Source organism: Helianthus annuus, chromosome 16, assembly GCF_002127325.2.
Source record: "Helianthus annuus cultivar XRQ/B chromosome 16, HanXRQr2.0-SUNRISE, whole genome shotgun sequence".
NCBI classification, from domain to species: domain Eukaryota; kingdom Viridiplantae; phylum Streptophyta; class Magnoliopsida; order Asterales; family Asteraceae; genus Helianthus; species Helianthus annuus.
The window spans coordinates 148,247,740-148,271,039 of NC_035448.2; the positions used below are offsets into that span (position 1 = coordinate 148,247,740).

The 23,300-nt window shown below is 36.0% G+C and overlaps 2 protein-coding genes across 2 annotated transcripts; both read right to left on the reverse strand.

Annotated features, from left to right (window-relative positions):
* Positions 1-10,841: 10,841 nt before the first annotated feature.
* LOC110919763 (ATP-dependent DNA helicase PIF4-like) lies at positions 10,842-11,513 on the reverse strand. Its single transcript, XM_022164022.1, has 2 exons — positions 11,117-11,513; positions 10,842-11,074 (listed from the first exon to the last, which is right to left on the reverse strand). The coding sequence occupies exons 1-2, from the start codon at positions 11,511-11,513 to the stop codon at positions 10,842-10,844; spliced, it is 630 nt and encodes a 209-aa protein (XP_022019714.1).
* LOC110919764 lies at positions 11,514-21,574 on the reverse strand. The gene is made up of 5 exons (XM_035985531.1): positions 21,499-21,574; positions 21,258-21,376; positions 21,051-21,120; positions 20,191-20,982; positions 11,514-12,928 (listed from the first exon to the last, which is right to left on the reverse strand). The coding sequence occupies exons 1-5, from the start codon at positions 21,572-21,574 to the stop codon at positions 11,514-11,516; spliced, it is 2,472 nt and encodes an 823-aa protein (XP_035841424.1).
* Positions 21,575-23,300: the final 1,726 nt, after the last annotated feature.

A 23,300-nucleotide genomic window follows, 5' to 3' on the forward strand; every position in this document is an offset into this window, starting at 1 on the left:
TGTCACATATTAGATGATTAACCGTTGTATAAATAAGCATATTATTAGGGGTTTTTAGGTATCAACAATTTAAGGACGAGCATGGACATGCATCGTGAATAAGTATCGTATAAGTATGAATTACAAATAAGGATTCGATGTACAATGAATTCGAACGTATGAACATGTATGAATATGTAGATGGTGAATTTAAAGAAATACGAATTTTATTTATGATCCAAGTCTCGGATTTTACAACCAAAAGAAGACTACAATAATACAAGATTTCCAAAAATAGCATTACAAGGCGAGCTTTCTAATTATGGAATGTATGAAAAAGCAGGGCGTTACAGTCTCCCCTCCTTTAGGAAATTTCGTCCCGAAATTTATTTAAGAGGTAGATTTAAAGAGTTTTGGTAACAGTTCGAGACTCGAGATTTTGAAACGTTTTGAAAAGTACGAGATTTTGGGAAGATAAAGTTAAGTTTGTAAAATGATTTGTCGAGCCGAAATGGGTTTGAGGCATAAGCAGGGGTAAACAGGTATAGGTAAAACGATTTGAAATGGCTAAAAATTAGAAAGTTCTAAGGGTAATAAGATAAGTTAGGATTTGAATGCTTAAACGAGCTTGATTGTGAACGAGGTTCGTATGAAAGGAAGGAAATAGGAGCATGGGGCGAACGATTGACACTAAATGAACGCAAGTATACGAATGATATGGGCATTAGATAGATGAAAGTAGCATGTTAAGGATGAAGTCTCGTCATGGATAATCGGACATAATGTGTTTGTGAGTTGCTTAAAGCTTGTATTAGGTCCAAGAGGTCTGTAAAACACTGAATTTCCCATGGCACGTTTTACGAAATTTTGGTAACATGGTGAAAACACTTATATATAGGAAGTACCAGCGGCGTATCCACCATGTTTTGACCATGTTACGTCCGTTTCGTCTTCGGTGTCATGTTACGTTCCATGTATTACCATACGCAGTAGCACACTCTATGGTTCTCATACGCCTATCACTATAATCCCGTGTGCACCCGTGATTATTTTGATCGTCGCATGATCCGCATAGCTTGTACTAGTTGTGTATGAATCGGGGTATACATAAAAAGTTTAGAATGTGTACGTACAAGAATATAGTATATAAGCAAGTCCATGCTTAAGTATGTGTGGGACCCACGCAAGCGAATCCCTTAGGTTACGCTCGCGTATAGGTACGAATGTATGAATCATGAGTAAGGATGAAAGTATGAGCATAAGTTTAAGTATGAATACGCATGTATGCATGAGCATAAACATAAAACGTGTAAGTAGTATGTGTATAAGCAGAAGCGTAAAACGTATAAGTAGTATGTGTATGAGTACAAGCATAAAACGTATGAACATAGGTGTAGGTATGAAAAATAAATATTGCGTATATGGTGTACGTTGAGGCATCGCGGATTAGAAAGGCTAAGTATGTAGATACGAACGATATAAATGGTGTTATCGCGAGATATCGACTAAAACGTGTATGGCGATGTGCATGTATAGTTGTTCCAACAAAACGTTGAGTTTATCGAATCAAAATTAGATTGAGCCTGGTTTGAAAGGTAGAATATAGTTTGTATATGTAAAGGAACATAAAGTACTCGTTGGTTATGCATAACGTATTTTGTAACAAATAGAAATGCTAATTTTGTTTAAAAGGGTTTACGTAATCTGAAAAATGGTCGGTCCCTATGAAGTCTTCTTGCCCACGTGTTTTGTAAATTGGTGTAGGAAAAGGGTTTTCGTTAAAAAGTAAGTTCGTTTCATCAAAGAAGAAATTATGAATTTAGGAGGTTCTTGTGAAAACTAGGATCCTTAGAAGAGAAATTTAGCAAAAGGACTTAGTGATTAAAAAAATTAACAAATGATTTGTTGATGTTGAAAAGGGTATTTGGTAAAACAATCATATAACTTCTATAAGATCTTATAAGTATTTGAGAAAGGTTGGTTGGATTTTGATTAAAAGTAGAAGGTGAGCATGTTTTAGTGATTAAGTCGAATATGAAGTTCATGGGCAAGAGTTTCATTGAGCCGATTAAATTGATAGGTAGCATTCCGTAAGGTTTTGAAGTTCGAGCAATAAAACGTTTTAAGACATGATTATGAATTTCGCGTATATGAGTTGAGTGAAAATAGATTGTAGAATAAGAAGTACGTTTGATAAAACAATGCATTTTGAAATCGGTATGAGTGGATATTTTGAATAATGATAAACAATTTGGGTATAAAATATGATCGAGTTTGCATAATAAGATATTTTGAAGAGACGTTTTGGTAACGATCACCTAGGTAAGGGAATCACCCCTAACTCGTTGGTGATGTCGTTTTTTTTAAGAAAAAGGGGAGTGGAGTTAGTCGTCAAGGTAAGGAAATCACTCCAATCTTAATGATATGTCTCCACTCGTCGTTACAAGGAATATGAAATTATATTATATGAAATCATGCATATATATAAATGTATGGAAAAGGTTCAATATGTTGTGTGCATGAAAAGAGAATATCGAAAGTATACTCGAGTTTGAAAGATTGCATCGTATAAAATAAATATTAGGAACACATGTTGATCAAAATTTGGATGGTTCCAAAACGGAACTTTGACTAACCAAAGTGGTCAAAAAGTCTTTTGAATTTGAGGAGCATGCTTTGGCCTAATAGGTAAAATACTCTCGCCGACAAGTCGGTTAACGGTATTTACCCTTCCGGTTACTACATGTCCCAAATCAATCGAAATTTCGAGACTTGGCGGGATTTATAAAAAAAAATACCAAGGAGTGGAACTAGTCGACAAGGTGCGGGTTTCACCCCTAACTTGACGATTTCGTATCCTAAGTGTGGTTGGTACTCGTCGGGTCAAAATTTAATTTCGACATGTTGACGAGGGTCCACTAGAATTTGAAATTTGAGTTTTACCATTAAGATGTGGATTTCACTCCTAGCTTAATGGCGATATCTCGTGTAAAAAAGAATATGTAGATTGAGAGTCGTTCACCAAATTGTGGGTTTCACGCCTATTTTGGTGAATTCGTCTCGAGTGTTTACGGATTTAGAATAGTCGAGTAAAATGCATGAGGGAAAGAGTATGTTAAAGGAATAAACAACAAATATAAACTCACAATGAAGCATATTAAGAATAGCACATAATGAGTAGGACAATAAAACATGTATTAGCACATAATAAAGCAAGTATAGCATGTCAAGTGTTAACACATAAGCGACATATATGCTTAAAAGATCAAAAGAGAATAAATAAGAGCAAATAAGGTAGCATGCAAGTAGTTTCAAGTAAAACATAAGAATAAGGCTCTAAAACTATAGACTAGGCTAAAGCATTCCTACTTTTCCTAATTCCCTATAGTTATGGCTCTGATACCAATCTGTCACACCCTAACCGATGGCGGAAACATCGGAGTGAGACGAAGAAAGATTGCTCATCACACATAACGCTATTTGTGACAGTATTTAATAAATCGATTTCATTTCATAAAGTAGATTGTCAACATTACAAAAAAAATTCAAATACAACAAGTTCAAAGAAGTATATAACAACATAAGCAAAATTGATAGAACGATTAAACCTAAACGTCTATATGTGTATCTAGGCATCAACGCTACTTCATTTCATAGCATCATCATCCTCAGCCTGTAACATGTTTAAAATAAAGTTCAATGCAAAAGCAAAGGCGAGTATACAAGTTTAAGCATAAGTATAAGTATAAGTATAAAAGTTTAAAACGAATCCACATGGCAACTTAGTCTATACGAGATCAACCTAGCGTGGCATGCAATATTTCTAGCCAACCTCTGTTTACGCAAGAAAGTTTAATTAATTCAACATGACCCAAGTTTAAGGGGGGCGGTGCGTTACTCCTATAGCGCTATACATGTCGAAGGGAGGCTCGTGAGAGCTAATGACTAAAACATATCACATAAGTATGGTCCACGTAAGCACCAAGTATCATAACATAGTATTCATGTATAAGGATTGTTTTATGCATTGCATAAAGAATAAGTTTAAGTGTAGTTTAATAATAAAACATGTTACACCCCAAAAGTTGGTAAACATAAAAAGGGGGTTGCGAGTATACTCACAAAATTTGTATAAGCTTTCCGATTATCCAATGTGACGAAGTTGACGAGGTTAGAAGGTTGAATATGTCCGTTTAGGGATTTAGGAAGTTAAAACACAAGAATATATGTATTCAAAAGTAATCGTCCTTTAACACCAAGTACTTGTTCTTGACACTATGAAACCTCAAGGGTTAATGTTTTCATGAGTAGTATACTCATTAGAATCGTAACAAGTCTTATGTCATGGATGATGTATTCTACTATTTCGATAAATGAACACAAGTCCACCATCAAGGGTTCGAATAGTAAACATATGTATAAGTATTATATGTATTATTTAGTCCAATAATCAAGCATGAGGTAGAAGATAAATCTTCATTTAGGTACCTCTATTGTGTCATAGAATTCATGTAGGAGGTAGGAAGAACAAGCTTCCATTTAGGTACCTCTTATGGTTCACCACTACACTCCTAGGGTTCCCTTATCGGGGATCCCTGGGGAAGAGGATCAAGTTGGCCCTTGCGAACAGCTTCATGTAAAAAAAAAACAATCAAGGATGGTCATGAACATACAATAAAGAATAAGAAATATACACACTAACTAAGAGAAATCATAAAATCATGTGAGGATTGTATGTTTGGACAACCCAAGTTGTTCCATAATCACTCATGTATCAAAGACAAAGTTTGACATGACTTGTGGGTTAAAAACCCTAAACAAAACACCAAGTTTATGAGGTTTAATCCTCTGATTTTTAAGTGTTTCAACCTTGTTTTTAAGCTTAACCAACCATGGGATAAGTTGTAAGCATTAGGACATAGGTATGAGATGTGTTGAACACAAGTTACATAGGTATAAACAAGTTTTTGATGAACATAAAAACAAACAGAAAGTTTATGGATGATTTCGGGGCATTTCCAGGTCTGATTTCTCCAAGGAGAAGTCTAGGAATCGAACCCCATGATTATCCAAGTAAGTAGGAAAAAGAATCAAGTGATTTCGTTAAGAAATGAGTGAGTTATGCTCATTTTCGTGAAGGGGTGTCAATCTGCTCGAACCCTTGCTTTCAGCTACGGTTTGGAGGATGTTTTGAGAGTTTTTGGTGTTGCAAAAGTGGTAGGGAGGCTGGTTATAAGTGGTATTTATAGGGGGAAGGATTAGGGTTTCAATGGGTTGGGCTTTGTAAGTGTTTAGAAGAGGTTACACCATGAAACTAGCCCACAAAACCCAACTATATGGGGCTGAATTTTGCTGAATTGGGGCTGCCATATTTGTTTATTTTTTTATTTTTTTAAAACATTATAATGAGAAATTTTGTTAATTAAGTTGTGTAATAATATGCAACAATGTTTCCCCTAACTTGTAACAAGGTGAAATATGAAATAAAACATGATTTAACTAGGTAAAAAGTGTAATGTACAAGTATATAACATGTTTGTAAGTGACAAGTATATGTCACATATTAGATGATTAACCGTTGTATAAATAAGCATATTATTAGGGGTTTTTAGGTATCAACAATTTAAGGACGAGCATGGACATGCATCGTGAATAAGTATCGTATAAGTATGAATTACAAATAAGGATTCGATGTACAATGAATTCGAACGTATGAACATGTATGAATATGTAGATGGTGAATTTAAAGAAATACGAATTTTATTTATGATCCAAGTCTCGGATTTTACAACCAAACGAAGACTACAATAATACAAGATTTCCAAAAATAGCATTACAAGGCGAGCTTTCTAATTATGGAAGGTATGAAAAAGCAGGGCGTTACAGTTATGCTTTCCCTCCCGGAAATGAAAAAGGATTAGCTGTCGGTTTCATGGGGTCAGGTTGGACCACCTTTTGTGTTGAAAATGACATTGAAGAGGACTACCAACTACTTTTACAATGGATGGGCGCACTCCACAAGAGCACTTTAACTTCAATGTCCTGATGTTCAACAAAGATGGTATCGGACTTCACGCAGCCACTACACATTAATGCAACCGCACCAAGCACCGCCACCACAACAGCCGCCCCAACTACCAGAAACAATTTGAACACCATGCCATAGAAACACACATGCTGGTAATTAAAAACTAACTATTAATATACTTTATTTTCATTATAATGTTGGAGATTGAATAATAAAACCAACAATTTATTTTTACAGACGATACCGAAGAACTTTGTTCGGGATCACCAAATCAATAGCTACTGTAATGCTATGCTGTCATTTGGCCATGTTAAGTTTCTGGTACCGCTACGTGTAAGGACAGATCCAAGAAAAGTGGATGATGAAAACCATGTCATAATGTATGCGGACTGGCAGCATATCCTGGACGAAGCTGGGATGACGAAGGACAAAGTGATGAGGTTTGAGCTGGTGGGAGAAAAAAGTGTCGCAGGTGATAAGGTCTACTTCGAAGTTTGTTAGATATCAATTCGGAGAACTTTTTCGGATTCAATGGTTTATGTTTTTGTTATGTTTGATGGACAACTTTCCTTTTCTAACTGCATGTAGAACTTTAACAGTCACATCCCATTACGATGTTATCGTAATTTTGGTTCGGGATGTCTAAAATATATAACTGAAATATCTATGTCAATTGTCTTGGGCTATGATACAAACAGGGCCAGCCCAAGCCCAAGCTTTTTAAGGCTTGGGCTTTGGCCACCAAATTAATAGGGCACCAGATTTTAATAAAAGGTTGTATAAATTGATATATGATTTGGGCCTGCCCTGCCAAATAACGTTAAAATGAATCAATATTGGGCTGCAAAATGTATTTATTGTTTATCAAAAAGGCAGGCTTATGACCCATGTATGCAACATAGGACATGTATATTTAGGGGGAGTTTAGGTTACCTTATTTTCTATAGTTAAATCATTATAAGTGATAAATTCACAAACAAAGTATGACATACGCAAATAACGTATCAATTTCAAACATCTTCTCTATCTAATAACTCAATTCCTTAACCAAACTTACAACTTAAAATTAACAATATCAATAACAAATCAATAAATTCACTAATTCTAATAGTTAAAATACATATATGCTTATAAGATCAATATTTTATGTTGTCTTCAAACATTATGAAAATAAGTGCATAAACAACACTACATCAAGTTTATTAGTTTGCAACTGGTTCACATAAGTAACATAGAAAGCAACAAAAGTCTTATCACAAAAAGTAACAAAAAAACAAGCATAATGATTCAAAAAAACACATAGTATCTAATCAGTATATTTCTTTGGCTTTCGTCTTGCTCGTTTAGGCCTCACTTGTTGATCACGCTCATTGGAACACTCAACAACAGATGTGGTAGCAGTTGTAACATCCCTAGTATTCGACTTTCTTGTATTAATGATAGAACCATTATCCGCTTCATAATCAAACGACTGTACCTGCTAAGAAAAATATTCAATGCAATCAAGCAAATTACAATCAATGCAATAGGTGAAAATTAAAAAAAAAAAACAATAACATACCAATGGTGTTTCATTAGACGAGACTGATGAAATGATTGAACCCCATAACAATTCATCAACCATATCCATTTCTTCAGTTGAGACTCTTGAAAAAACCTCTGCACATTCATCTTCATTGTCTTCAAAAACATGATCTATATCATCCATGCAAGTGCTAATCGTAGATAAACAAATGTTATTCGCGTGCGATTTGATATAATCCTTAATGAACTTTGACACAGTAAAGCAATAAGAATAGTGAGGTGCCAAGTTATATTCATCAACCTTAATCCGAAATGTAACACTCCTAGCACATAAAGAATCAACCAAATATGTGTGAGCCCATAAAGGATCATTAACACCCTGCAGAAACAGAATAACATTATTATTGACATAGACAAACATTAGCAAATAAATCAAATCATTCATCCATATAAAATAAGATATTAACGAAATATTTGGTTTAAACCTCAGACAAACTTTTAGAAAGCAACTCCTCCGCAGTAATCCCAATAAGTGCAATCACAACATCATCAAAAAGAACGCACGTCATCTCAACATCATTATCAACCACGCGGACAACCAACTTGAAACTGTCAAAATCATATAATTAAGAAAACAATATAAAAACACAACAATATATAAAGACTTACGCTATCTGGGGATTGAGAACATTTTCTTGACATGATACACAATAATAGGTAGCATCCATGAACCTCACCTTCTTTCGACATTTAGAACATTTAACATACTTCCAATCATTAAACAAATCAACATCAATTATAGTACCAAAGATGTTATAAAATGTCCCCTGCAAAGCAAAAAATATATGGTATCAATTAAAAACATTGCAAAAGCAAGTTAAACGTTATTAAAAATAATTGATCTACACCAAAAACAAAAGATATAAGATAGGTTAAAAGCCAATACCTATAAACTCCTGCCTGAATATATCGATAAACATCAGCAATACTAACAACGTGCAAGTCTTCATTTTGTGGTGTGTTAGCTTTAAATAAAACAGGCACCGGTAACCTTCAAAGGACGTAAAATAAGTTGCATTAAAACATACAATGCTTTGAAACATAAATAAGCTTTAATACAAGGAATAATATACATTGTCTTGAAGACATCACAAACTGGTGATGACAAGTTAATATATAATTGAGATGCAACTGTTGACATCACACAAGGAGCACCTAACCAAAAAAAAAAAACCACCAATGGATCAAGTATATATATTAAAAATATACATACAAATATTTCATCTATTACATTACACATACCTTCAAACAATCGAACCTTGCAAGATGTTAATACAACAACAACTGTATTAGTGGCATGACGCCTCATGTCCTCATCAGTATACTTAAGTGCAAGTTGGCCCCATATAGAAGCATTGAGATCATTACCATTATATTTAATAAAAACACAACCATTCCAAAATAAGCAAAAAAAAAAAAACATAGAATACGCCACAAAAACAATCTAAAAAACTTACACTTCATCGGATAAAACAATTCGTCGTACTTCCCGATTATTTGATTGTGAAGACCGCAAATCAGTATCAAGATAACCCCACACATGAAGAACACCCACAACATCTACATAAAAAATATAATTATATATAGACATGAAGACGCAAAGAGAAAAACAACAACTAAACCTGTTAGATATATGTCATTCTTCAAGCGTGATCCAAGCATGTTAAAAGGCACCGGCTCAAAAACATGACGTCTAAATAAGCTCGGTTGAACTCTTGATGGACTAATTGACGTAGATCGTATAAACTTAACATAGCAATCACGTTTCAACGGACGATACCATGAGTCGTATATAAGAACCTCAAAACCATATAGCCTATACACGCAACCATCCTCCAAACGATTAGTAAAAAGATGCATCAAATGAAAAGGAATTTTTGCATGAATTGAACAATCCTACAAGGAAAACATGCAACATAACAAAACATATATATTATAGTTTTTTTTATTAATTAAAAAAATGCCTTACGCGTTCATTTGAAAGGATGACATCAAATGACAATATACGATTTGAGCTAGGAATGTATGTTGTCCAAGAACGTGTGACCATTACAGTGACTTGCCATTGGTCAGTAATACCAGGCATCAAGTCTGAAATATACCGATGTCCCATTCTATATTATGTGAACCTAAAACATGGAAACAAAAAATGTTATGGAAAACTTATATTAATAACAAAATATACATAAAGGAAATATATATCTATATATAACAACCAAACACATAAAAACCACATGCAAAACAACGTAATTACAAATGGCATATTTAGTCAACCAAACCAGTATATAAAGTAAGTAAACATTAAATACAAGTGTTCAAATAAGAGAGACATAATATGCTACCTTTATAGAAGCGTACATGGTAGAAATTCCACTTCTCAATAACAACATACAAAACACTCAGACCAATGCATCACTTGACATTAAAGGTAAGTTATAAAAAACTTCCTTATAAACAACATTTCTTGTTAATTGGTTAGAACACTTGCCATCATTATCAACATAAAATCATAGACCAGCTCGAGATGTAACACGGGAGGCAATCACATAAAGTTGACCATGTGAAAAAACAGGCTTTACCAAGTAACCACAAACATGTTTAAATGTTTGGCCATGACTTTTATTAATTGTCATAGCAAAACATAGTTTCACGGGAAACTGTCTTCTCTTAAAGTGGAAAGGCCAACATGTAGAAGTTGGAGTCATATCGATTCTAGAAATAAAAGCTCTTTCTCCAACATGCGTACCCGTAATAATAACGCCCTCAATAACACGACGACTTATTTGAGTAACCACTAAACGGGTCCCATTACACAGTCCTTTCTTGAGATTCAAGTTACGTAGCAATATGATTGGTGCCCCAACCTTTAACTTTAATATGTGATTCGGTAAGCCAGAAAACTGTAAAGTATTAAGAAACTCCATAGGATACATAACCTGCATTTCTTCAATATTATTTGTACTTGCACAACTGGAATCGATACTTAATAACTCATGATTGTCACCTGGCAACTTATCAAGAACATGTAGATTAATCGTATCAACCTCATTGTTAGTCGATGATAAAATACAGCGCTCCTGTAGGTAAGAAACATCAGTGAATCGTTCTTCTATATTAGGAAATGTATCTGAAACAACTGATTCAATAGGATTATCTGAAACAGGAATCAATAGATCGCGAGGTATATTAATCCAAGTTCTCTCATCTTCCCCGTCTAGCAAAATTGCAGGAAGATGATCAAACCCCATATCTAAATCCACTTATTGAAATCTCGATGTTGTATTACAACATCATCATTAACACTTGAACTATTCAACCGCATATTAATCGTTAAAGAAAACACCTTACATGCACCCCATATAGTCGATGACTTATTCACAACCGAAGCAACAATCTCATTACGCAGAGCAAGCGGAATAACAGGAAGAATTTGTCGAAAATCTCCTCCAAGAGCGACACATTTCCCTCCAAATACTCGACGGTCTGCACCAGGTATATTATTTCAACAAATATCTCTAAAAGTACGGTCAACCGCTTCAAATGCATAACGATGTTGTAGCGGTGCCTCATCCCATATTATAAGCGCAACATCATTAATCAGCCCAGCAAGATCCGTCCCAACATCAATCGAGCAGCAAGAATCCTTATCAAGTTCAAAGGGAATCTTAAAACGCGAATGCGCTGTACGACCACCAGGTAGTAGAAGAGAGGCAATCCCAGAAGAAGCAACAGACAAGACGATTTGGCCACGTGAACGAAAATAGGAAATGAGAGTCTTCCATAAATACGTTTTTCCCGTCCCTCCACTACCAAAAACAAAAACAACACCACCCGTCCGTCTATCAACACAATCACATACATAATCAAACACCTCCCTTTGTTCAGCATTCAATCCACGAAATAGATCAAGAAAAAGCGTCATTTATTCTTCAATATTGAAGGTGCGCTCAGCCATAATCAACCGATTTTCCATAGTATCAACCAATTGACGATCAATTTGAGGCAAATTAGGATAATCTAATAAACTTTTACCATGACCAATTAAAACTCTTTCAATCTCAATCAATGTATAATTGAGAATCTCTTCATCTGTGAATACCACATCATCATTCTGCAGTATTGTGCATCGATTGTAAGCAATATCATCTGATAAGTAAGGTAGACAATCAAAAAATAACCTCCGTTGATCACTAACCGTACAAAACAATAGAATGCAGACAAATAAATCACGAAGTTGATTCCCCAACTGCCATTGAGAAGCTTCACGTATTGAATCTACCCAATCAACATCATCTCCTAACAAACCCAACGCATTGCAAGCAGACATATAGGTTGGATGCTCAACACCATCAACCGTACGAATGTCTTTAAAGCTTAATGGCCCACGTTGAACATTTAATAACATACGGAGGTAATACTTTTCACCCAACGATGGGCTCACATAATAAATGCGAGCAAGACAAACCGTCCTATGTCGTGGCAACCACTCCTTCTCCTTTTCATGCCAAGTGAACTTTGATGGAAACTCTACATATGTCAAAGAACGACTATGCGGAAACCTTTCATTTGCACGCATCCATTCAGTAAATTTTGACATGCTAGCCGTAGCACGTTGGGCAACTTCCTCAACCTCATCATTATCATGAAAATACACTCTATTACACCCTTCCTCATGAAAAGGTAATCGCTTAACAGCAACATCACGGTACTTCATTTCAAATTCAAAAATCTTCCAACATGCCTCAATAGAAGATATATACCGACAATTTAAATATTCCTCAATTTCATTTTCATTATGTAATAAGGACGCAAACGTTGTCCTATTTTGAGCACCTTCCAAAACCACAGTTGCACGATCTGGACCTTTGTTTATATAAGTAAAAAGATACTTGACTAACATCCCTTGGTTGCACCACTCAACATTAATGTGACAACCATATTTCACCAACAATTCACGGTTATAAGGAACAACATACCGATTATCAAGATTAATATCTTGAGAACCAACTTTAACAACTCTTGAATTATTGGGCCTCTTATAACACGGCCAACCATAATTTCGGATGAATGTCTCCTCACAATAATTCTTTGGGTACCCTTTACTACATACACCGTTATGCATACAAGGACTTGAAGGGTTGAGCAAACCACATGGACCATGCATCATTTGCGTACGAACAATACCGAAAGCTATAGGGTCTTCCACCTCCGAAGGAAGCTCAGCAGATATATATTTATCGATATTGTCAACCATATTAATCTTATCTTCAGGTTGTAAAAAAAGCAGAATATGAGAGTGTGGAAGTCCTCGTTTCTGAAACTCGATTGTATAGATAACTAAAAAAAAGACCAAAACAAATATTACACCTGGCTAAAGAATAAAAAAAATCGTACAATATTTAAACAATGGAAATGCTAGTAACAAACCTGCTTTCGTGTGTCCAAAAATATTCCTTTTCCTTATGTCTTTGATAAGTTCATCAAGTTTAATTTTGAAAACACGGGCAACAATGTTCGGGCGGTCGGATGCACTCATACCAGGGGTTGTTGCTTGAATGTGTCGGGTAATTTCCGGCCATTTTGAATTGCATGTCATAGTAATAAAAAGGTCCGGAGCCCCGGCCCAACGAGAAATAGCCATTGCATCCTGATACTGTTGAATCATATATCTTGGCCCACCGGCAAATGTTGCTGGCAGGATAACTGTAACAACTGTCACTAAAATCCCTAATTAGGATAGTAATTAGCTATTAAGGAAACCCTAATTGAGACACCCAAGTGATTCTACGCAAACCCTAAAATTTCCAGAACAATCAGAATCAGGATCAGGGCCCCTAAAACTCAGAGGGGGATAAACCCTAGCCAACGATCATCTTCATAACTATCTGTAAAAATCGAATTTTAGGAAACTGACAACACAGCAAGCCTACATGCACGAAGGGCTACTCTATGAAAGTAGGGTGGTCACTCGCGTAGCGCGACGCCTATAGGGGTACCCCCTCGCGCTACGCGACGGTGTCAAAATTCCAGTATAAATAGAGGAGTTTGGCACTTGATTTCCTGCGTTGGTTCGACGGTAAAATTCAATTTGTACATTCAGATATCGTCAAAATACTACAAAAACCCACATAATCTCGAAATTCTGCCGCGATAACAGGGTAATTACTCGATCGCTATTACGATTCAGTTTCCGGAATCAATACATTCAAAGAATGTCTAAGTGCCGTCCACATTGGGCTATGCTTTGTCGTTTGTCGGTAATCCGATAAATGAGTTGAAGCATTGTACTTTGTCGTTGTCGATAGTTCGATAATGAGTTGAAGTACTATACTTTGTCGTTTGTCATTTTGATAAATGAGTTGAAGTATTGCACTTGGTCATTCATTGCGAGTATTTGATCTCGGGAAATTATCGTAACTGCTGTATTGATCACTAATCCTGTTTTGTGTGCATTATTGTTAAATTAGAAATAATCAAGGATAATCAGTAGGCTTATACACTGCTCGTTAAATCTGCAATGTGAGTCATTCTTCTTTTTATCAACTGTTTTACAATACTCCAAATTATTTTCAAAGTGTTATAATTACAGGGACTAAGTCGTGGATATCTTGATTTATTGGTTAGTGGGGTATTGTGCACATTACTATTTCTCTCAGTTAGGTTCATTAACCTACTAGGGAGAAACGTCACTATTAGAGTTCATTGACCTAATAGTGGTATGACCATCGTCACCATTGTGACTTGTCACCATTGTGACAGAAAGCCAGATAAAAATAAGATATGAACCATTGTAATCGCTCTTATGCTGTAAATTATAACTATGGGTCATTTCCTAAAAACTGAATGAACTCACTCAGTATTTCCCCGCTGACAAAACCTTTTTCAAACATGTTTCAGGTAATCTGTTGTGAGCAAAGGAAAGTGCCAGGAAGCACTACCAGCTTAGAAAAGTGGCTCAGTGTAAATAAATAAAGAAACATGTTTTGGAAAAATAAAGATTTCCATTGAAATCACATTGTTGTAAATTACTGGATTTTATCCCTAAATTATGTAATGAGCAGTTTTAATACTAAAGATCCTGTTTTAAAAAGACTTCCGCTGTCGCCTAAATTAAATACCACGGGATTTCTGTTCCGCGGCTCCTGAAACGGGTCAAACCGGGTCGGGGGCCGTGACAGAAATAAGGTGGTATCAGAGCCACTTCTCAAGCCACTGATTTAAGCCAATTAAGTATTTAGAAAATACTTAATTTCCATTAATTACTATTTTGTGATTATTTGTTTATTTATCTGACTAATTGTGTACAGTATGAGCAGATCTTTATATGCTAGTCAATGTAGTAAGTCATGCAAATTCTTAAATAATTTGACTCAAGTATTAGTACCTTTATTATCTACAATCTAGAAATCTTATCAAGAAAATCATAAAATTTTCAAATAAAACCTCGTATGATGTAAATTCAATAGTACCCAGTAGGAACTAATATTTAAAAAGTTTTCTATAAATTTTATGAATTCTGACTATGTCTATTTTTGTTAAACAGCATGAGTAACTTGTCTGAGGCCCTTCAGAATTTAAATCTCTATCCAGTAAGAGTAGAAGTTTCCAGAGATTTCAATAGGTATATACTAGATATAGAAGAACCTATAGAATTCGATGCTTTACCTCCCAAGAAACCCAAGCCCAAGGAAATAGAAATTGGAGAAAGTTCCAGGCAAATTGAAAAGTTACCATCTCAGGAAGAATTAGATTCTATAATGGCAAGCCATAATACTATTAAGCCTGTTAATGAAACTATTTTTAATCGCTCTTTTGAAACACAACTACCAATGAACTTAGAACCAGCTATTCCAAACCCTTCAATCCACTCGCAAATAGACGAATGGTTAATTAATGAAATACAATTACAAAACCATCCCTATAAGCTTTTTCCTCAAGTTCCATCTAGAACCTTTACCAAATCCACCAATGAGTAACAAAAATAAGGCTGAACTTCGCTTTAGTAAAGAACTAATGGATACTGGGAATAGGATCCAAGAGATTGGGGGACAGATCTCCTGGAAATATGATAAGAGGGAACACAGTTACTAGAAAATCGTTGACAAAAAGAATAGGGGATTTATGAAACTGTTATTATGTAATAATAATAGTAAAATCAGTATGTGTAAGATAAATAATAAAACGGTTGTATATAGAAGCATGAAATTTTAGAAAATTTACAAATTTTGTTCGTATACGTGATTATGTGCAATTAAGTATGATATTGGATTATTTCTTATATACTAATTATTTATCTATAACTTAGTTGTCAAATGGAAAACGCTAATAATGAACCAGTTAATGAGGTTAATGATTCTGAGCAACAACCGGGAGATCAATATATGACTAGGCAGGATATAGAAAATATCGTTGCTCAAGGAATAGCCAACACTATTCCAACAATGATAGCTCAAGGGATAGCCAACGCTATTCCAGCCATCGTTGCTGCTGTTAAAAATCCAATAGAACCACAACAACCCGTTCCTAGCAAACGTATTTCGGAAGATGACTTCAGTAATAGTGTAAACGGAGGCAATGATCATGTTAATCATGACAATGAACCACAACCAGCGCCGCTCCCTAAGAAAATGAAAGTTGCAACACCTGGTTGCACTTACAAGGAATTTCTTGCTTGTAAGCCATCTGAGTTTGCAGGCAACGAAGGAGCGACTGCGGCACTACGTTGGCTAGAGAAAACTGAGGCAGTAATTGCCATAAGTAAATGTGCTCAGGATGATCAGGTCATGTACGCGTCAAACCTTTTCAAAGAAGGAGCGCTAGAATGGTGGAATACGGTGTTACAATCAAAAGGAAGAAGGATGGCGTATGCTATGAACTGGGAAGAATTTAAGAGCTTGGTAGAAAGAAAATTCTGTCCCGAATATGAAAAAGAACAAATGACAAACAAGTTTTTAACCCACCGAATGGTTGATGTAGATTGTCGAAAATATACTACGACATTCTTCGAATATGCTCGAGTAGTACCAACCCTGGCTTCGCCAGAGCCAGTACTTATTTCTCGATATATTTGGGGATTGATTTCTGAAATCCGTAACATCGTCAAGGCTGCGAAACCTCGCACGATTGATGATGCGGTAGATTTAGCCAATACTCTGACTGACGAACTAGTACGGACAAGAGAAGAAAATAGAAGGAAGGAAGTAGCCCAAAAGATTACCCAGGTAATCCGTTCGGATAACCATAACGATTTTAAGAAAGGAGGGAATGGGCAATCTTCTACTAGTTCATTTTGCAATTTTTGCAAAAGAAAGCATTTTGGAAGATGCAAAGGATACTGCAATTTTTGCAAAATTCCGGGGCATCAGGAAGAAGACTGCAGAAGGAAGAAATTTTCAGTTTGTTACAACTGTGGAGAAACTGGACATCTTAGGCCAAATTGTCCAAAACTAAACAAACCATCTGACACTAAAGCCAAACCTGCAGAAGAAGCAAAAAGGAATGCAAGAGCCTTTCAATTGACTGCTCAGGAAACAGAGCTCATTCCAGATGTAATAGCCGGTACGTCCTAGGTTACAACGTTTACACAAAAAGTATTAACTGACTCTGATGCACACCAAAGTTTTATAAATACTTCATTCTGTCAAACTCTTAACTTAGACAAATCTTTACAGTCAAAACATGCAAAAAGGAAAATATAACTCTCAGGTCACATAATTCTTCGCTAACCTAATTCCTATGAAATTAGCCGAGTTTGATGTTGTATTAGAAATAGATTGGTTAGTAGCCAACCCTACTCGAATTCTCTGTGATAAAAACTTTATAGAAAATCCAGGTAACCGCCGGAGAAGTATTTATGATTATAGGAAATAAACCACGTAAGGTCACATGATGAATCATGAAGATATTCACTTAGATCCTGCTAAGATAGCAATGGAAGAGTTCGCAATCTTTAAATGGAAAGTAGGTATTTTGTAAATTTAGCCGGATACTATAGGCAATTTATTAAGGATTCTTTTAGATAGATACATCCTTAACTAAGTTAACACAGTTAATTCTAAATAAGAACCTAAACAAAAAGAATCCTCTAGCATAAATTAATAAATATTTCACTCCTAGCCTTACCAGAAGGAACAGAAGATTTTAAAGTATACGGTAATGCTTCAAAGTTAAAATTTGGATATATGGTAATGCGACACAAAAAGGTAATTGTGTATGCATCAAGGCAATTGCAAAAACACGAAGAAAGCCTTACCACTTGTAAGCCTAAAAAAATTAGAAACCACAAGTTATCCTTAAGATTATGAAACATTATCTAAGCAAGCTTACTATCCATATAGGTCATAAGAATTTAAGAGACATATTTGAGCAACAAGAATTAAACATGAGAAAAAGGAAATCCTCGGTGATTACGACTGTGATATTTGTATCACGAAGGAAAGGCTGAAGACGGGTAGAAGAATTATACAAATAATAAACAAAAGCCGTCGAAGTCCGAGTTGGAGACAAAATGCTATTGAAAGTATTTCCGTGGAAAGGAATTTATAAATTCGGTAAGAGAAGAAGCTAAGTCTCTTATACGTAGGACCATTACCAGTAATCCAACACATAGGACCAGTAGCTTATCATTTACAACTACCAGAAGAATTAGCTGAAGTACATGATGTGTTTCATGTATCCAATCTCAAGAAACATCTATCAGGCGAATCCTTGGTAATACCTCTTCAAGATATAGAGATAAATGATAGAGAAACCCCTACAAATAGAAGATCGGAAGATTAAGTTTCTCAAACACAAACGACTAGTGTTAGTGAAAGTCCAATGGGAATCCAGAAGAGAACAAGAGTATACTTGGGAACTGGAATCAAAAATGAAGTAAAAATACCCTCATCTATTTCAGTGAATCTCGAGGACGAGATTTTTCTTAAGGTGGGGAGGATGTAACAACTGTCACTAAAATCCCTAATTAGGATAGTAATTAGCTATTAAGGAAACCCTAATTGAGACACCCAAGTGATTCTACGCAAACCCTAAAATTTCCAGAACAATCAGAATCAGGATCAGGGCCCCTAAAACTCAGAGGGGGATAAACCCTAGCCAACGATCATCTTCATAACTATCTGTAAAAATCGAATTTTAGGAAACTGACAACACAGCAAGCCTACATGCACGAAGGGCTACTCTATGAAAGTAGGGTGGTCACTCGCGTAGCGCGACGCCTATAGGGGTACCCCCTCGCGCTACGCGACGGTGTCAAAATTCCAGTATAAATAGAGGAGTTTGGCACTTGATTTCCTGCGTTGGTTCGACGGTAAAATTCAATTTGTACATTCAGATATCATCAAAATACTACAAAAACCCACATAATCTCGAAATTCTGCCGCGATAACAGGGTAATTACTCGATCGCTATTACGATTCAGTTTCCGGAATCAATACATTCAAAGAATGTCTAAGTGCCGTCCACATTGGGCTATGCTTTGTCGTTTGTCGGTAATCCGATAAATGAGTTGAAGCATTGTACTTTGTCGTTGTCGATAGTTCGATAATGAGTTGAAGTACTATACTTTGTCGTTTGTCATTTTGATAAATGAGTTGAAGTATTGCACTTGGTCATTCATTGCGAGTATTTGATCTCGGGAAATTATCGTAACTGCTGTATTGATCACTAATCCTGTTTTGTGTGCATTATTGTTAAATTAGAAATAATCAAGGCTAATCAGTAGGCTTATACACTGCTCGTTAAATCTGCAATGTGAGTCATTCTTCTTTTTATCAACTGTTTTATAATACTCCAAATTATTTTCAAAGTGTTATAATTACAGGGACTAAGTCGTGGATATCTTGATTTATTGGTTAGTGGGGTATTGTGCACATTACTATTTCTCTCAGTTAGGTTCATTGACCTACTAGGGAGAAACGTCACTATTAGAGTTCATTGACCTAATAGTGGTATGACCATCGTCACCATTGTGACTTGTCACCATTGTGACAGAAAGCCAGATAAAAATAAGATATGAACCATTGTAATCGCTCTTATGCTGTAAATTATAACTATGGGTCATTTCCTAAAAACTGAATGAACTCACTCAGTATTTCCCCGCTGACAAAACCTTTTTCAAACATGTTTCAGGTAATCTGTTGTGAGCAAAGGAAAGTGTCAGGAAGCACTACCAGCTTAGAAAAGTGGCTCAGTGTAAATAAATAAAGAAACATGTTTTGGAAAAATAAAGATTTCCATTGAAATCACATTGTTGTAAATTACTGGATTTTATCCCTAAATTATGTAATGAGCAGTTTTAATACTAAAGATCCTGTTTTAAAAAGACTTCCGCTGTCGCCTAAATTAAATACCACGGGATTTCTGTTCCGCGGCTCCTGAAACGGGTCAAACCGGGTCGGGGGCCGTGACAATAACACGTCGACCAACTGCTTCACAACTTGTTTCACCATTAGCGATACGATCATATAAACCATTATACAAATCCGAACGAATAGTGTTTTGGTTTTGTTTAAACCAATTCATCTCATGTTCAAGGATAGCTGAATAACAGTCCACAACATAAGTCTGAAATAAATGGCCAGATTTGTGTAATGTCTTACCTTCATTCCTCCTAAGTTGTAAACGGTAAGAATAATATTCTCTTAATGAAACCGTTTGCCGCCTACTTGATGCAGATATATTACATAGAGGAATATTAAGATGGAATCCATCTTCTCCATACAGAAACAACAAAGGATACTGCAACGCCACAAAACTTGGGTGCAATTCAGATATACGCTTTGCACTACGACTACCACGTTCTTTAATAATAATATCACGTGAGTCCGCAGGATTTCCGTCACCTGGAATCAATGTAGCCACTTCAGGAACAGTAGGCAAAGAATATTGTCCTTCTCTTCTATTTCGCGTACCAAGCAAGCGAAGCGTAAGACGTTGCATTGAGTTGTCATTAAACCTTTCACGTGCCATCCTAAAAGCCTGCACCAATGCATTGTTCGCATCAAGCATCAACAACAAGTCATTCACCAATGTGCGTTGGATGACTTGATCAGACGTTGGTGATACACAATTTCGCAAAGCATAAAAGCGATTATCAATCTCATTTTCCGTGTCATAAACGTACAATTGAGCAAATCTAGGGCGTCCATGAGGATGCATAGGCAACAATGATCCAATATTATGATGGTTGTGGCCATTCAAACGGAATGTATAAGGCCCACGACCATCATTTAAATCCGTAGATATTCTCCCACCGGTTGAGGTAAATGCAAACATCGCATTTAAAAGCTTTATGTTTTCTCTAAACACTCGAGATCGTGATTCCCCATTGTAATCAAGAAGACGACCCAATGTTTGAGGAGGATGTCGAAGAAATGGCAAGCAAACCTTTCCTTCACTACAACATAACGAAAAACTTGGAACACGAGGAGTTAAACTTTTAATAGTTCGTTCCTCATACCAAAGCATAGCTCCACAATGAACACAACTATGGTTTGCATCACCGAAATCCCAATACGACGGACATCACCCTAAAAAAGGTAAGTAAAGTGTAAGCAAACACTATCAATGTCATATAAGGTGTTCATATATACAAAGTATCACAAGAAAAAATATTATGTTTACGATGTCTGTTTTCGTCTTGAAAGACGTTTGCATGGGAAGGTACTTCCACCTGATTCGAATGTAGACATCTAGATGTTTGTGAAACCGTTGAACCTAATGAAGATTGCACAGCTCCATTTGTTCTACTGGTATAATGCCCAACGCCTCTGTTGATACGATCAACTAAAAAAAGCAAAGATAATAATCAAACTATTCAATTTAAAAGGCTTAACCCACATAAAATAAAATCATGGGTGCTATTGGGTGAAAACACATAACAAACACAAGAACTCAATCAAGCGTACCATTGCAACGTCTTTGAGTGCTTGTAGCCTCACATGTTAAATCAGAAGGGCGATCACGTAATCGAGGACGACCCATTTAGCCCGTCCGTCTACGCCCAACTTCAGGCGTTGCATTAGAAGATATATTTTCCTGAGTGGTACGTATAACCGCAAATGAATCCGAAATTGAAGTGATCGGAGAAGGTTGCACATTTTCATTTGGCATACGCATATAGCGTACCACATTTCTGCGAGAACTACCAACTGCATACACAGCAACAGTAGCACTAACAGGTTTAAAGGGTTTACATGGTAAATATAAATATGTAAACCCCATAACAAACGAACAATAAGGGGTGTTAGCATATGAAAAAAATCATAAGAAATACAAGAACATAGATAACCACACCGTAAGAACACCGTTGTGAGGATGCAACATCAGGCGTCACAACAGGAAGTCGCTCCCGCAATCGAGGACGGCCCATACGACCACTGCCCCTACGACATTCAACACGTGTAGATGCTGACGTTTCATGCGAATAGGTGCACTCATATCAACACCTTCAGATACATATATCTTTAGAAAAGCATGACAAGAGTCAACTATAATGTCACACAAAACATAAAATGCCAGTAACATATATAATATCTCAAGCACAACTAAAACTTTAAAAATTGCAACATCAAATTACCAAAATAGAAGCAACAACATAAGAAACATTATGACAACTACAAGGTACCACTTAAACTCAAAGTTACGAAAATTACAAGATAAAACTTTCTTAAACTAATAATCCAGGGAAGCTATGGTCTCTGTGTAAACCGCACCATGCATTTGCCTATAGAAAAACATACGACAGAAATAACCTAGATGATCCCGTTGCAATTCAATTTTAATCACTTTTCCAAATTTTGTTATCACAAGACATGTCCCTGGCAAATTGTAGTATGTGAAAGAACACATAGTTGATAATGACATCCACAACTTATAAGGATATGCAAAAACCTTCATCCAACTTTTATTTTTAAGCCTCCACAATACAATTTCTCGTCTATAGTCATAGTTTCCGATACAAACATACATATGAAGCTCCTCGTTTATGTTAACTAAACTTCCACTAACTTCATCGTCATATACATTGGGGAAACATAATTCAGAAAACGACTTTGAATTCACATCAAAACGAATAACCGTCAATCCATCTAAACGACCATGGCATTGGGTAACGACAAAATATAAACCACCACCACACAAAGTTGTTGGCGACCAAAGGTAGGTATAATGGTGGTATGGGCGGTGTTTTAGGAAGTGTGCAGTACTCCATGAATTCAGCCCCATCGAATAAATATAAACGGTCATTGTACCTCGTCTACGTTTAATATGTAAAATGTTGTAATCATCAGAAGAGTCAACAAAAAATCCTAGAGCATCACTATCAACTTTGTAGAAACCTTGCGAATTAGAATTTGCCAACTTCTTGAACTTAGTCGTCAATGGATTCCAAACAACCAACTCACAAGTGTTTTGGAGACAAACACACAACATACCATCCAAACTTGCCAAAAAAAAAACATTCTAGACGGATGAGCATAGAACGGGCGGGTAACACCTCTTGGTAAAATAAATCCCGGGGACTTATAATTCAAGGAATGTACTTCGATAGTCTTCCAACCAACCATCAACAATTTTTGATCAGCCGATGCACGCATGTAATGAGAATGAGCCCTTACAAACTTACGTTCTAAAATGAAATCTAACCACTCCTTGCACACAAGCTTACATTGAGCAACATTTTTTGGTGGAAGTCTTGCAATTATATCCA